The following is a 16,856-nucleotide window of genomic DNA, read 5'->3' as shown; positions in this document are numbered from 1 at the left end:
GACTTGGGGCGGGGCACCACTGCACAACACATCTGCAAGAGATGAGGACCTCACCTCACAGAAGGTTTCGCTACTCTACTCTGGATTTTAGGACAAGGGAGGCTTTGAAAGGAGCCCGATATTCCCCATGTCATCAAGCTATTTTCATTATTTAAACCTCAGAGAAATAGAAGTGAACTCTGGGAAATTTTGGCCTCGAGGACCAAGTCAGGGGTCCTGTGTTTTGTGTCCTAAGATCAGCAAAGGAGGAGAGGTAGCAGATAACCAGAGATTCCACCTGGGGCCCCCGACGCCGAGGGTGCTGGCTTCTCCCAGCAGAGTCCCCTCTCTTCCAGACGGGCTCCCCTGTCAGGAAGCAAAGACAGACGTGGATTCCTGACGAAGGTGACAGGAGATGGCTTCCCCGGGGCCAGGCTGACAGCTGACCCTCACCCATCTCCTGGGGACCCTCTCTTTTCTACCACGCAAGACGCTCCACACTCACCTCGCCAGACAGGTGGCAAAAGCTGACTCAGGAACATGGGGCCCCCAGACGGGAAGGAGCCCGTTGCACTTAGTGTTGGCGTTCTGAAGGGCAGCACTTTCCCACTCTTCCCGGCCTCGAGCCAGCCTGGATTGGGAGGACAGCAGAGACAAGTGACTGCTGGAATTAATCTGGCAACCAGGCACCTGGGCGCGCGGGGGTGGAGGAGGGTTTGCTGACACTAAGGAAGTGCTGGTCCGTGTGGCTGACTCTACAGAGAGGAGCAGCCGTTTGTAACCATGACGGTAAATGCCAGCTTCACCGCCTCTAGTAAGCGAGGCTGCTCTCACCAGCCTTGGGCCAAAAGCCAAGTGTCTTTTCCAGATCATATGGCAGGAATGGCACTTGGGCCTGTATGGCTGAAGGTAGGACACCGTACTTCGCAGAGCCTAAGCAACAGAATTAAAGCCTCAGGGGTGGCAGTCCCACCCCCTCCCAGTCCAGGGCCTCTGGCGAGCTGCCCGCTCCCTGAAGTCACACAGGGCTAGAACTGAAGCACATGCAAGGGGAGGTCTAGTGAAGGAGCCACCCCGCAAGAGCCAGGCCCACCTGACGGCAGCCAGGTGGCAATCGTAGTGCACGATGTTGAAGTGGGACACGGTGCTGTAGCCCTGCTGTTTCCGGGGCTTGTTCTCCATCTCCTCTAAGGCTACCCGCTTGGTGAAGGTATAAATGCCCAGGACCTTGGTGGGCTGCAAAGATAACATAAAAAGGAGGAGAGGTGAAACTCCAAGACAGGTTGTGAAAGGAGGTGAAGCAGAGCAGAGGGGCCCCGAGGGTCTACGATCCTAGGAAGGGATGCATTCAGGAAAGGGGGTGATGATGAGCCCCTCGGTCTCCTGGTTAAGCACTTGGCTGGGCAGAGCCCCAGTGAAATGAGGGTTGTGGGGAGCAACTGAAATAAAGTGGATGCTGCGAGGCAGAAGGGCAGAAATGCGAGCCTGAACGGTCCCTTCCTTTTTGCGTCTTTTATCTGAAAATGAAGAATAAAGTGTCTTCTTGTTGAGTCTCTTGTTTTCCTAAACTGACCAGAAAGCTCCAAGGAGCCTGTGTCACAGCAGGACTTACAGGGCTTGTGGCCCTTCAACAGGCTTGGGTGCTAAGTAATACATTCAAGCTGGAGAGGAAGAGGGATGCCTTTTAGGCCTTTAGAGGAGCAAACTGGTCACTTACTGTTCTGCTCCTTCACGTGTTAAATCGAGTTTGGTGGAGCCAAGAAAGCCAAGGTCCTGACCTTCTCCCCAGGTTATCTGAACACGGCAGCAGCAGGATGTGTTTTTAAAAGCCCCAGGTCTGAAGTCAGAAAAGCCTGGGCTAGAACTCTGGCTCTGCTACATGAACTTTGTTTTCTCATCCATAAATTAGGGCTTTTTACAGGTTTAGAGATAAAATCACCCAGTTTACATCAAGGCTCTGGGCACAGGGCCTGGCACACAGAAGGGACCCAGGGAGTGGTAGCTGTTGATGACGACGAAGAGACTACCGTTCAGATCAGTCTGCCTCCCCACCTTCACAGAGGACAGCTGGCCCTAAGACAGGAGCCTCGACTCTGGTCTAAGAACAAAAAGGCCTCAGGCGAGTGAGGCCACCTGGCCCTTGGGACTGACCGCAAGCCCGCAGCTGTACCTGGAACTTGTACCCCTCCCTGCAGATGCAGCACGTGAGGCCCGGCTCCTCGATCAGCTCCTCCATCTGCTTCAAGAGCGCCGTCTTGGTCACGACCTGGCCCTTCTCATTGGTCTGTAAGGGGAACCCCAGGTGGCATGTCAGACGGGAATTTCCACGCACCCTCCCACTGCAGCTTGGGGACACGCAGGCACAGAGTTGACATTCCACATACACGAAAAGGACTGCTGCACTGAAAGGAAATCTCTTTAGTTGGCTTCTAATGAGGGTAAAGACCCAGATTCTCCTGCTATTCTCTTCCTACAGGAACCATTGAAGCAGAGGAAACCATCCAGCTAGAACCCTGGCAAGTTGCCACTTGCCAACAAAGAAGCCCCCTTTCTCTGTGCCAGCAAGACCAACTCTCGGCTGACAAGGGCTGCTGCAGCATGATTCATATACTGTTCCCATGGGAGTATTAAAACTGTTGACACTCAAGTTCGCTGGTCTGGAGAAGGCTCTCACAGGACCTCTGCTTCCTCCAAGGTAGGACAGTGAGAAGAGCACAGAGCCCTTCTTGTCGAACAGACCCAGGTTCAAACGCCTGTCAGCCACTTATTAGTTATGTGCCTTAGCCGATTTACTTCACCTCTCAGCCTCAATTAGGTCATCTGAAAAATGGGTATAAAATCAACCTCTCAGAAGCACATGAGGGCTTAAATACAATATTAAAAGGAAGCTGCCTAAGCACAGTGCCTGGCATATAGTAAATCTTTGATAATAAACGATGATTACCACCATTTTTAATGCTTCTGTGAACTTAAGTCATTTAACCTCTGAGCCTCATCCACAGAGCAGAACAATGATAGTCACACATCTACGGGTTGCCGGGAAGATGAGAGAAGGTGAAGCATCGAGCGCGATGCCCAGTACACTTGACCCCCCGCCCACAGCCTTCACCTTCACCATCCCCAACCCCAGCTCTGACACGCCAGAGCACAAATGACTGTGCCACAGGGTAGGCAAGAATGCAGGAACCCGGGCGTGGCTGTACCGTCATGCCCAGCGTGCCCAGAGCCTTCTGCCTCATGGCCATGGCCATGCGCTTCTTCTCGGCCCGGGTCTCCCTACGGGCCGCGTCTATCTTCTTGTTCACGTCAGGGTGTTCCCGCAGCGCCTCCAGCAGGTTCTCTGCCAGGGTCCCAATGCCCTCATCGCTGGATACCTGCTCCAGTTTATGCAGGTTTGTGATGGAGTCGGTTCCGATCAGAACCTGTCAAGAAGGGACCAAAGAGATGAAGGCCTCCAATTATGTAAACAAGCGTTCTTTTCAGGAGCTTAAAGGTTTAAAACATGTGCACAATCTCATGTCATCTGCTTGGTTTCAATCAGATCCTCTGATTTTACACTTCAAGAGATTCGGACAAATGGAGGAGGTTAGGCTCTGCCACCAACCTCTGACTAGTCACCACGCTCTTCAGTCTCCATAACCCTGTCTATAAAATGGGGGCAGGCCAGGGCCACCATGATGATTAAATCAGATGCCATATGTAAAGTGCTCAGCACAGTGAAAGTGAGAGGGGCTCAGATAAGAGTCCCTGGAGAAGCAGCACCTGATGAGGCCTCAGTGGTGAACTCAGCAACCACACCAAGCAAAGAAGGCCCTTGATGTTCACGGGGGCTGTGCTAAGTTCTTCATCTGCGTCCACCAAACCCAGGAGCACAGCAGTTTTCTCAACCTAGGGATTCCAGACGTACAACTACACGTGGGAGTGGGGATAAGAAAAAACTTAGAAAGAAAGAGATGTAAACAAAAATCTCCTGTGCTTAAAAATGCTGGCAGCTGCTACACGACAGCACCACACTATCCACAGGGGTGGGAGAACATGACAACACCGAAGGCAGGGGAAATCCGCAAAAGCTCTCCAGGGGAGCTCACTGCGAAATCCGCACCAGCCCATCACTGGTGAGCTGATGCCAGTTACCACACAGTTGACAATAAATCGAAAACAACAAAGCCAACTTGCAATGTGAAAGCTCAGCACTCAACGCAGGTCACTCACTAGCTCACAGACCTATTTTCACAGCAGGTACACGTCCACTTCACGCCTCAGCGAAATGACAGGCTACCTCTTGTCTCACGCTCCTCAATGCTGAACTCGTGGTTCAACTGCCTACTGAATATTCCACAGGTCCCCTGGACTTAACATTCGGGCTGTTTACTGTGTGCACGTGTGTGCACACACACATGCATGTGAAGCTCTCACCCTCCTGAGGCTTACACTCTAGTTAGGAGGACAGACCACAAGCTAATAATCTAACATCACAGACTCTCCTCCCCCTCACTCACTCCCAAACCTCCCAGTTCCCCCATCTCTTTCAATGGCATCACCACTCCCATCACTCAGTCCAGATACGGAATGGAGTTCTTGATTCACCCAGCTTCTCCACCACCCACGTGCAATCAATCTCCAAATCCCATTTATTCCACCTCCCAGATCTCTGTCGAATCCATTCACTGTCCACCTCACTTACTGGAGTTCAGCCGCCATGGCCTCTCACCTCGATCACAATAAAAGCCTGCCAACTGTTCTTCCCACCTCCCCTGTCACCTCCATCCAGTTCATCCTCTAGGGTACGGCCAGGTGCACTACCCTCAGGAGACAATCCACACTCTTCTCCGTGGGGCTTGTGATGTGGACCCACGCTTACATCTCCAGTGCCGGCTCTTGCCATGTCTCACCTCCAATGCAGCTGCTTTCAATTCCTGGAATGCTTTAAGCTCTCTCACCTCTGAGCCTCTGCAGGTGCCCTATTCTCCTCTTAGAAATCCCCTTCCACACTGCATTTACCCCCTGCTCTGTTATCACTATGTCCTCGGCTCTATCTTCCACCAGACAGTGAGCTCCCAGAGGGGGCTGTGACTGTCTCATCTGCCAACGTCGCCACAACCTAGCGCAGCACAGGTACACGACAGGCACGACATAAATACGTGCTAAAAGAGAAGTGAACGGTCAGAAGTATGAATGCCAAGTATCTAACTAGATGAAGCCTTGTTTTTAAAAAAGAACTCAATTTAGTAACTAAGAATAAGCTTGGAATCCACTGACCTGAGTTCTCAGGTCAATGTGTTGCCACTGGCCAAATGACAATTCTGTCCCTTGACTTACCCACATTCTAAATAAAAAGATGTTACAAAGATAGGGGAAAAAAAATAAGTGAAAACTCTTACGTAGGGAGAATTATCCATAAGATGTAGTAATTATGACTATTTCCACTGAACTGAACAAAAGTTGAGTACTATAGTTATTTGAGTGAGACATATGGAAGAACCTTTACTGTAGCCAATTAACCACATTTTTGGAATGAGTTATGAGAACAGATCACTAAATGAGAACGTGGAACTATACTCAAGATAGACAGCTCTAAACAACAATAAAAAAATGCAGCCCTGAGGACTCTCAAAACTCAACATTGAAAAAACAATCAATACTACCAGAAAATGGGCAAAAAATATGGACATACATTTCGCTGAAGCAGACAGACAGATGAAAGACATGAAAAGAGGTGCAGTGAGTGTCATTATCCATTAGAGAAAACAAATTAAAACCACAAGACATCACGCTACGTCTATCAGCATGGCTGAACCACCACCAAATGCTGGCAAGGATGCAGATAAAGCGGACCACTCACACCCCGCCAATGGGAATGTAAAGTGGTGCAGCCACTCTAGAAAAGTTTGGCAGTTTCTTGTAAAACAAAATAATGCAACTACCACACAAGCCAGTAACTGCAGTCTTGGGCATTTACCCCAAAGAAATGGAAACTTATTCACACAAAAACCTGCACGTGAACATTCACAGCTGCTTTATTCATAGCAGCCTCAAAATGGCAACAACCCAGATGCCCTTTAATGGGTGATGGTTAAACGGGTCACGGTGCACCCCCCGCCGTGGACACTACTCAGCAGTAAGAAGGAACAAATGACTAATATATACAACGACCAGGACAAACCGCCAAACAATTATGCCGAGCGAACAAAGCCAATCCCCAAAGGTTACATGCTTTATGATTCCATTTAGTGTACAACATTCTTGACAGGACACAATTACAGAGATGGAGAACAGATCAGTGGTTGTCAGGGCAGGTGAATGTGGCTATAAAAGGATAGGGACTTCCCTGGTGGCACAGTGGTTAAGGATCCGCCTGCCAACGCAGGGGACACGGGTTCGAGCCCTGGTCTGGGCAGATCCCACATGCCGCGGAGCAGCTAAGCCCGTGCGCCACAACTACTGAGCCTGCACTCTAGAGGCCGTGAGCCACAACTACTGAGCCCATGTGCCACAACTACTGAAGCCTGCACGCCTAGAACCCATGCTCCGCAACAAGAGAAGCCACCACAATGAGAAGCCTGCACACCGCAAAGAAAAGTAGCCCCTGCTTGCCGCAACTAGAGAAACTAGAGAAAACTAGAGAAAGCCCTCGCACACAGCAACAAAGACCCAACACAGCATAAATAAAGATAGATAGACTAGATAGATTAGATAGATAGATAGATAGACAGACAGACAGACAAGAGGGATCCCTGCAGTAAGGAAATGGTCCCGAATCTTCACTGCATGGATGTCACTATCCTGGCTGTGATAAATTTCCTAGTTTTGCACGGCGTTCCCACTGAGAGAAACTAAGTAATGGGTATGCACGACATCTCTGCATTATTTCTTAACAACTCCGTGTAAATCTACAATAATCTCAAAATAAAAAGTTTAATTAAAATAAACAAATCCAGACTGGCCACCTATCTGGGCCAATTAGGGTTTGTGAGAGTAACAGATAGCTCCGCCCAGTGACTGTCAGGAGGACACGGTGGACAAGGTTGGGCCTCCCTGAGAACCAAGTTTTTCCGCCGCCTGGGGCCGAGCACAAAATGGTAGTGATGGCATCACAAATGTCCCAGGGACTACGGGCAGAAATCGAAACTCTTTTTACCCTCTGGCCAGCCACACCCTCACAACTGCTGCTCAGCTAAGCCCCGTGAGATAAAGAAGCCCCACATAAGAACGAGTTGAATGAGGAAATCAGAAATGTAACTTAATCCTGTCTGCACACAGAGGTGAACCAGATGACTTCCGAGAGTCCTTCTACTCAGGGCAACTCCCATCTCAAGGCTAATCAAGGTGGTTACCTTCACTCAGTCGTGGCAGATGAGGAGAGAGGGTGTGGTTACCTCACATGTCCTGCTCCAGAATAAGGCCCACGTGCATGCTGGTTACTCACCTGGGTGGCAGGGTGCTGGATGGCCAGCCCCCGAAGAAGTCTCAAGATAAACGGCAGGGCTGGGCGAGACAAAAACTTTTTCCAGATGTCAGCATCCAAGCTGCAAAGCAGAGAGAGGCTTATGAGCAGGCCAGAGAAGCAAAGTCCACCTAGAAACTGGCTATTGATTCTGGCTTGTTTAGATGTGACCCTCCAAGCGTACCATAAAGAATCACCAAGGACCACCCAACTCAGCTGAGAAACCAGACAGAAGTGAGTCCTCGAAACAGAAACCAACAAATTGCCATCCTTTCCCACAGCCCCAAGGGTTGCATGGTCACCTTGATAGTTTCCAGAAGGGGAGGGAGACCCCAGGGAAGGCAGAGGGATGCCAAGATGATGAAGGAGAAAAGGAACCAGAAAGAGGGGAGGGAAAGCAGCCCCTCTGACAGAGGTGCTGCTTACTTCTTGGCACTGGGAATGTGCTTTTTCATATAGTCAAGTGCATTCTGGGTGATTCCCTTCTGGAGAATCAGATCCTTTAGCTGATGCCCGTTGCTGTTGTTCTTGATGCCGGCTGCGATTTTACAGAAGCAGTCCAGGAAGACTTTATCATCACCACTGTGATCTTCATCATACCTGGGAGAAAAGAGCAAAGACCCTGAGAGTGTGAAAGGAGGAACAAAAGCTGATACGTCCTTTTCTTGGTTGACAATCTTCAATGGCCTGTAGGGTCAAGTCTAAACTCCTGAGCATAACATAAAGACCCTTCTCATCTGGCTCCTGCCATGCCCCCCTAACTCCCAACCCCCTCTTGCATTCTCATGCTTTTGCACACATGACTCCCTCCAGCTTGTCATATCCCCTTCCCATGTCACCAACCACTTCTCCTTCTCTGCCTCACCAGGTGCTACTTTAACACAATGTATTTTACTTTGTGCCTCCCCAGTTAGACAAAGCCCTTAAAGGCCAGACTAGCACACAAAAATCTAATAGAAACTCAGGTGATTCTTCCTTAGTCTCACAGAACTAGCTCAGGGTTTTCATAGGGACTCTCGTTTAGCTGTCTGAAATCTAAGCAACATACTTATCAAAGCTGCAGTATGGTTTGAACCGCTCCACCAAGATCTGCATCTTCTCCAGCTCCCCGAAGGAAAGGTATGGGATGATGCGAAGCAGGCCCTGGAGCACGCTAGGGTTGGAGCGAACGAAGGTGCTGTTGATCTGGTCCAAGAGCATAACGAGTTGATCCTTGTCACCCGTCAGGAGGAGGTTGCCCTGCAGTAAGGGAGAGGACGGAAGGCCCACTAATAAGGTCGGGACTTTGGCTGCGGCCAGCATTAAAGGTCATCCATTTCCATCAGAGCCATCAGGAGTAGCCCTAGAAGAAGAGTGTCTCGGCATTTCCTGGGGAATAATCAGCAGTGTGAGTTCTACCTCATAAACTAGTAGCTAACTCTCTGCAGTGGCTCTGTTAATAGTTTCAGGTGGTCAAAATAAACCAACACAATGTTCCCCTCCCCTGAGAGAATGCAGGCTGCCTGGTATTCATTTGGTCGTATCTCTAGCCAAACCATCAACACCAACAAGAAGAGAGGAACGCATGGGTGTGCTAAGTGGAGAGAAACTGAACTAGGAGCTGCAGACCTGAGTTCTAGGCCTCCAAGTGTACAGTAACCGACTATATGATATCGAACGGCTCACTTCATCTCTCTGGGCTTGGAGCTTCCTCAACTGTGAATTGAGGGGTTGGACTAAGGCCCTTGTCTATCAACTGGAACAGCCAGCTTTGCTTCCTCTGAATCTAGATTTCAGGCTTTAACATAATGATGTCACCGTGAGCTGGGCAAGTTCAATCATTCTTAGTTGACACAGCTAGACACAAACAAGCCAGTGGCTGGCAATGAGATGATGTCTGCAGGTGGACAGACCGGGCTCCACTCACCTTGTCCTCACTCAGGGGCTCAGCATTGGACTCATCCAGAATGATCTCCATAATGCTAAGCACCTGCTCGGCCACAGCCGCACCACCACTGTCCTTGCTTTCTTGCTCAGCTACCAGGGCCTGCAGGAGAAGGAGGCCTAGTCACTCTAGGGATAGACCACAACCACTCACTGCTCATGGGATCTGCTCCTCAAGGATGTTCTTCGTGGCCTTACATTCCGGAAATTCTGTGCGTGTGTGTGTGCAGGTACATGCACGGAGAGACAGGCAGTGTGTGGGTTTCTGAGGACAGTGAAAACGACGTTTCGGTTTCTATCTGGTTGCCCTGAGGTGAGTGGCATTACTTTCCCGCTGGGGTGCGGTCTGGACCGGTGCAGAGGGACTAATTCCTCTTGCTCCTCATCTGAATTCAGAAAAGAAACAAGGGAGCTCTTGGGAGTCATGGCAGCAGCACGGGGTGAGCCAGCAGGAGGATAAGGAACAGCCTGAATAATTTAAGACTCTGTGCCCACCAGTGAGACAGATGAAGGGCTTGAAAAGGCCACAAATCTATTTCATTTGAGCCCAGAAGTGCGATGTCTTTTTCCCACCCAGGACTTCCCCCACCAAGGTTCATTCTTTGTCTTTTGCAGCCCACACTCTTTACCAGGTTGAGAGTCCCCAGCATGACATTCAAAGTGTTCATTTCCAGCTTGACCAGCTGTTGCCGGTTGACTTTCACCTTCACGCAGTAACTGAATAATTTCAGCAGCACCTGACAAGAAAAGCCAGTCAAAACCCATGAGACCATCTGTGAGTGAAGACATGGGGACAAGCAGGAAAGAAATGTCCAAGAGGGGTCGTGTACGATCAGCAGATACTCCTCCTGAAATACAGAGGACAGTGAAGTTTCCTTAAGGAGACATGATATGGTGGCTGGGCTCTCCTGTCAGGCTTACATCTCAGCAGCAATGGTCTCCAGCAGTAGCTCCCGTGGGCTGGGTATATATATCTCTGCCATCTCTAAAACTATGGCAGGGACACTAATTCCTCGTGGAACAGGTGATGCCCTGTTGTCTTGGGGGAAATGCCAGTACTAACTCGGACTCTGAACTAATAATAGTAAACAGAAAGATCCCACAGCTCAGGGCCCGTGGGAGCTCAGAACCATGTAGCTCATTGACAACATGGGTACAATAATGTATGTTCTCATGTTCCCTGGAGGTGAAAACAATAGTGTAATATGTATGGTGCCTTTAGAATCCTATACTCTTCCCTAATGAGATAGTTGGATGAATAACGAAACAAAATCCTACAAAAAATTTAAGAGTTACTTACAAAATCCATTTTAAAAAGCAGTAATAATAATAATTGACACAAGTGCAGCTTTTTGGGGAAAGACAATTAGACACTGGTTCCACAGGTGACTAAAGAAGTATAGCAGAAGGCTTGCTCTCTCACGCTGGTTTTTCGGGCAGAGCGGGCAGGGAAGAGGGCAGTGGGGAGGGAGCCTGAAGTGTAGAGAGGGCCAAGGAAGCTCTCAGGTCCTTCACTTGTTTGCACTGGTACAGGGCACCATGCTGCCCCCGAGGGTGAAATGGCAGGGGTCACAAGCTTCTGTCCATGGGGGCCTCTCCCACTTCGCTGCCTCCAACTCACTGTTAGAAGGTGGCGTCCCTGCTTGAAGTCTTTGATCCCTGCCAGTCTGTTAAGCATGCATTCCAGGCCCTCACACTGGGCCATCACACCAGCCATCTTATACACTTCTTCTTCATCTTCTTCTTCATCTGGGAGAAAAGGGAAGCCAAGCAAAAATGGAGGTGAAGACAGGAATAAAGAACAGCCCTCTTCCAGGCTGGTGGCTGCTTCCCTTTTCCGGATCTCCACTAATGAACGTAGCCAATAAAAGGGGTCAGTATTGGATATCAAACTTCACTGTCTCACTCTTAGTAACTTTTTTTAAAGTTTCAAGTCACTTAAAATTGTTTACTCAATTACGTGAAAATACAAGCATTACAACCACTAACGAAAAAAACAAAAACCCTAAATAAGGGGCCCTGAACACTCGTTTGTTGCTCGCTGCACTTCCCCCAGCCCCCCCACCACGGCCCCAGCAGTATCTGAACGGGGCCACTGATAACCACATTTTTCCTCAGCCAGAGGAGGAATCCCCCCTCAATTCTGAACAGAATTACGAGAGAGCATTTGCCCAGACTGCCCCCAAGTCCCAGGCTGTGAACTGCTGCTCAGCCCTCCCAGTCCTCACACCGAACATGCAGCGGCGTCTGTGGGAAGGGCCGTACCCGTGGTGGAGTCCAGGGACTCGATAAACTCCTCAGTGGCGTCGCCCAGCAGCCCCCGCATCCGGTAGACAATCCTCATGGGCTCTCCCTGAGCAGACAAGAGTTGGAGAAGTGTGCTTGTGAACAGGCGCAGAAAATGCAAAGGACTTGACACCTGGTCTTGCTTAACGCTTCAGCGGTGTGGACAACTTCTATTTCTCTGCAGGGTCTTAACCACAAAATCTAGAATCCAGATGCACTACAATTCACTTAGCGGAAAGAAAGCTCATTTTATTTAAGGTCTAGTACAGGCCAGGAATTGTGTGAAGCATTTTACAGACACTACCTCACTTAATTTCATTAAAACTATGTAATAACTATAACAACTAGTATTTATTGTTTTTACTCTGCACTAAGCCCTATGCTAATTAGGCACTTTATATTACCCTTTTATACAAGGTTACACAGCTTGTTCAAAGTTATCCAGCTATAAGCCCAGTTCTGTTTCCAAGCCTGTGCCTCCTTCAGGAGTATAACGTCTCTCTTATCAATAGGGCCCACTACTCAAGGGATCAGGATGAGGGAAGTCAATTAGATCAAAGGGCTGCGATTCAAGTCTCAGGAATCAAAAGCAAGAAAACAGAATACACCAGTCTTTGCCTAGGGAGATCCTGAGGTCTTCATATAACCCCACAGCAAGGAGAGGATTCATCCAAATTTCCTCAAGCTAAACCTACAACCTGAGAGAACGACTAGAAATAAGCCTTGTGAATTAGAAGATTCCAGCAACTTGCCTAAACTGGAGGACCATGAGACCTCACCCTCCGCCAGGTACCAGCTTAGGCGCTCTAGCGCACGTAGTATTAGCCTCATTTCGGAGGTGAGAAAAGGAGGCTTGAAGTCACATTCTAGCAAATTAAGTGGGAGAGCAGGTACCATACTAATTCCAGCTGCCTGCCTCTAAGCCATGCTCAGCTTCAGGAGATGAAACCCTGGAGGGAGAGAACCTGTCAGGCCAGGTCCCAGAGCATTTCCGGCTGTGGAAGCCCAGTGGGAACTACGAGAGGAGACAGCCATAGACCATGGACAGAAAGAGAGAGACGCAGAAAACAGACCCTTGTCTGTAGCTGAAGAGATGGGCTGCTTATCAGGGAAATGGGGGATAAAGTAAAAAGGGAAGCTGATGAAGGCCCGGATAAAAAGGTGCCACAAACTCTGGACTTTGACGGAAGAACCCCTCGGTGGATTAAGCACATTAACGGGAGGGACAAATGATCCCCAACTTCTTGCCTCCTGATTCAAAAGGGGAGGCTGATGATGTATATTCTTTGGCTTCCATACCACCATTTACAAGGCACCCAGAGAAGCTTGGTCTTAATTTTTTAGGTGCATCAGGGATTAAATCCGTATGGTTGTTTTGATGCTAAAATGTCAGTGGGGGAAGTGGAATATCTGACTTTTATAAGCGGACAAATGGTCCTGAGGTGGCCAAAAGGACCACAGCGCCATGCTTCCTCCATTTTCCTTTTCCACTCCTTCAGAACAACTGCCTTTTGAGTCTCAATTTCCCAACTAGTAAAATAAAAACTATGCTCCTCGACACAGTACTGGAAAATGTTCTGAAACGTGAGCAAGCCCATAAGAGTTGAGATTAATCTCAGTCAAGAGGTGTCCACTCTCGACAGCAAGCCCTCCCCATCACCGGGCTGCCTCAGACTTTGCCCGGGCCGGCTGCACGGCCAGGAAACGCTCACCCCTCCTGAAGCTCCTCTCCCCTCAGCAGTAAGCTGCCTCACAAGGAGGACAAGGTGACCGGTTTTCTCCACACCAACACTGACAAGGGAAGTAAAAGTCCTCACATGCTGCTACCACCTGGGCAAGTGACGATGAACAACGGCTCTTCCTCGTACAAGCCTGCAAGTCAAACCACACCTCCAAGCAAGAAAACAAGCACATACCTCATTCGTGGTACACCAGACCTTCTTGTAAACCTCGGCCACAGGAAGGTCCAAACTAATGATTTTATTGTTCACTAGAAGCTGAACAGAAAAGAAAATGATGCTGTTATTTGGAAATAATTGTAAGGCAAGAAAATTTCAAGATCAAAGGGCGCTTATGGCATAACGTCTGTGCCTCAGGGACCTATCAACTCTCCCTCTCTAAAAAAATGCACATGTGTGTGCAACATGCAGAATTTTGAGCACAAGTTCAGGGGTTACAAACAGCTTTAACCCAAACCATGGACTCCAGGTTAAAAAACTGCTGAGGACTTTCGCCTATCCTGAATCCATTTCAGCTCAGCACCAAAGAAGACAATTTTCTCTATTTCACCAACATGCTTTTCACCATGTATACGATAACGCCAGACCCTAGTGTTGTCTGCCAGAAGGTACCAGATACAGGGCCAGAAATCTGCACAGGGGCTAAAGTGCCAGTATTTAAGGAGCTTAATTAACTTGGAATCCCTGGGAAGCCTCTGCCACAGCAACAAGAACAATAAAAGCCTGCACCATGACAAGCAACAGTCACCAACCATTTGCTTACCACGTGCCAGGCAGTGGGCAGAGCCCTTTACAGGTAATTACCCAGAACACCAGGTGGGGTAGGTAGGTGGAGATCCTTAGCCCGCATTTACAGAGGCCCAGTGTTAATCAGCCCCTGAGGGAAAGGAACCCTAACCATGACAGTAGTGTCCTATGCTTGTTACCTCCATTCCACTATCATCCTCCAGGAGAGCCACCAAGTCACAGTCCTGGCAAATCTTGTTCTTTATATCCCTCATGAGTGGCCCAATGCCTGGCTCATTGCTGCTGTACGGGTTCCCAGGCATCCTGCCCTGTAAGAAGTCTTCTTGTTGGGGATCCTTCTCCAGGGTCACAAAGAACTCAGTGACTTCATTCTCCTCCTAAACAACAGAGAGAAGGAAGCAGCAGAAGGGATGGCATAAATATACGTGCAGAGGGACGGCAGAGACCTTTTTGATTTAGACCATCCTACCTTAAGGGCTCACGGACACTCTGAGGAAAACACACCAAACTCATCCAGCCCCTTACACATTTAAAGACATAAAGGATAAGAAGCTCAGAGGTGATTCAAAAAATCCAAATATAATTCAAATAGCCTTAAATATCAAGCATCTTCTCTGAAACTTAAGGGGAGATTAGAAGGAAAAGCCTAACAAAATAAGCAGATGAGGAGTGACCCATGAAAGCTGGATTACTGACACGAGGGAAGAGAGGGCTCTCCTCCTTCTCGTCTCATGTGGTGCCAACCAGTCTGGGGCTAGATGACTTTATCCCCGGTGACCCTCCAGTCAAGGAAAGGGTCTTCTCTATATTATACGATATTCAGGCACGGCCAACCCCACTGATCTCTCATCATTAACTGACAATGCCGGTGTTCTTCATTCTTCCTCAACAACAGGAAGGGATCTTTGGATCATACCACGCTTCTATATAGTTTGGGCTACGGAAACAAATACACCGGCATCCAAGCGTGCACAAAACGTGGGCAGGGAAAGAAGGAAGAGGGTGAAAATTTCCTTACGCCCTAGCTCAGCGTTACTTCTTTCACAGCATATTGGATTAATACCAGGATTTGGGCAATGGGAGGTTAGACCTAGCTCAGAAAGAAAGACTGATTTTGACTTTGAATCTAGGAAATGAGACCAAGGAAGGTCTTTAGATTTCCCACCATGTGGAACGGGACTATTATGAGGTTGCTTCTGTTTTATGTGCGGCGCTTCCTAAAACACTGCCTGAACAGGCCACCGCTGGTAAGATTACCCCTGACTATAATGAAGCACCAAGAGGCTTCATGGAGAAATGGCTCACGCCGACACCCCGAGAGCCACGGGAAGCACCACTGCTTAAGCTTACAGGATAGATGATGCTGCAGAGCCTCTCAAAGATGAAGACAGGAGTCCGGTAGTCATCCAGATTGTAGCGCTTGGCTGTCTCAATGCACACGGCCATGAAAGCCTTGGTTTCCGATTCTGTACCTACCAGAAATCAGTGTGGCCAAGTCAGTTAGGAAAGAGCTTCACACACGGAAACTAAGATGAGACTTTAAATGAAGTTCCATCACTGACAGATTCTTGCTGCCTAGCAAGTCTTTAAATGTCCTATGTGGCAATATCAGTATTTCAGCTGGAAACCTGAGGCTGACTGATTCTTTTTTTTTTTTTTTAACATCTTTATTGGAGTATAATTGCTTTACAATGGTGTGTTAGTTTCTGCTTTATAACAAAGTGAATCAGTTATACATATACATGTTCCCATATCCCTTCCCTCTTGTGTCTCCCTCCCTCCCACCCTCCCTATCTCACCCTTCTAGGTGGTCACAAACCACCTATGACTGATTCTTATACTCAGACCACATTCCATTTGAAAGCCTTAATACCCAAGTCAACACAGAGCATCACAGTTAGCTGTGTACACGTCTTACTCCCTCTGGGAATTATAACTTTGCACTCTCTTGCCCAGAATAGGTACCCAAAAATGTCAAATAATGATCCTAACTACATTCCAGTCAAATCAAAAGGAATTATAGTTCTCAGTTTCATTCTAAAAGGTTAAGTAGATTGCCCTCTATAAATGAAAGAGATAAACTTCAAGTCACATACGCAAGTACTGTAATAACGCTCTTGAAAAGGGTCCAGTTGCCAAGGTCACAAACCAGCTAGCTCAGCAAGACAGCTGAAAACGGAACCAGAAGGCCCTCCATGTCTGGCAATACAGCAGACTATGTCCCCTGACCTACTTTCCACTCCTCCACTTAAAAACAATTTAAAATATTGAATAAAAAGGTATCAGTGGGGCTCCCCTGGTGGCGCAGTAGTTGAGAACCCGCCTGCCAACGCAGGGGACATGGGTTTGTGCCCCGGTCCGGGAAGATCCCACATGCCGTGCAGCGGCTGGGCCCGTGAGCCATGGCCACTGAGCCTGTGCGTCCGGAGCCTGCGCTCCGCAACGGGAGAGGCCACAACAGTGAGAGGCCCGCGTACCCCCCCCCCCACACACACACACGGTATCAGTGAACTGCCACACTAGCAAAGAAAGCCACAGCCCCAAAATTAAGAAAAATCGGGAACCCAGGGAGGTTAGCAAAGCACTGAGGCGAATTTTTGCCATGAGCTTTCATTTCCATAACCTGCCAGGATTTGAGAGCTGGATATGAAGCCCCAAATCTGCCAAGGTGGAGAATCTGGCAGGAACCACCCCGCTATATGCATACATATAAATCTGGTACCCCAAAAGAGCTACAT

At 48.7% G+C, this 16,856-nt stretch overlaps 1 protein-coding gene across 7 annotated transcripts in view; it reads right to left on the bottom strand.

The window, feature by feature from the left end:
* UBR4 (ubiquitin protein ligase E3 component n-recognin 4) overlaps positions 1-16,856 on the bottom strand; it is a 129,353-nt gene that overhangs the window by 11,190 nt on the left and 101,307 nt on the right. For all 7 annotated transcript variants that reach the window (XM_067016265.1, XM_067016274.1, XM_067016303.1 and 4 more), the window contains 14 exons: positions 15,469-15,590; positions 14,298-14,495; positions 13,549-13,629; positions 11,612-11,699; positions 10,968-11,095; positions 9,976-10,083; positions 9,330-9,449; positions 8,472-8,662; positions 7,850-8,023; positions 7,406-7,505; positions 3,183-3,401; positions 2,150-2,263; positions 1,073-1,215; positions 485-610 (listed from right to left, as the gene is read on the bottom strand). In XM_067016265.1, coding sequence (XP_066872366.1) covers positions 485-610; positions 1,073-1,215; positions 2,150-2,263; positions 3,183-3,401; positions 7,406-7,505; positions 7,850-8,023; positions 8,472-8,662; positions 9,330-9,449; positions 9,976-10,083; positions 10,968-11,095; positions 11,612-11,699; positions 13,549-13,629; positions 14,298-14,495; positions 15,469-15,590 — 1,912 coding nt within the window. The remainder of the gene's footprint in view (positions 1-484; positions 611-1,072; positions 1,216-2,149; positions 2,264-3,182; positions 3,402-7,405; positions 7,506-7,849; positions 8,024-8,471; positions 8,663-9,329; positions 9,450-9,975; positions 10,084-10,967; positions 11,096-11,611; positions 11,700-13,548; positions 13,630-14,297; positions 14,496-15,468; positions 15,591-16,856) is intronic.

This window comes from Kogia breviceps, chromosome 1 (assembly GCF_026419965.1).
Source record: "Kogia breviceps isolate mKogBre1 chromosome 1, mKogBre1 haplotype 1, whole genome shotgun sequence".
In the NCBI taxonomy this organism is placed as follows: domain Eukaryota; kingdom Metazoa; phylum Chordata; class Mammalia; order Artiodactyla; family Physeteridae; genus Kogia; species Kogia breviceps.
Note: the sequence above shows the minus strand (reverse complement) of the source record. Positions and strands in the feature narration are given on the sequence as shown.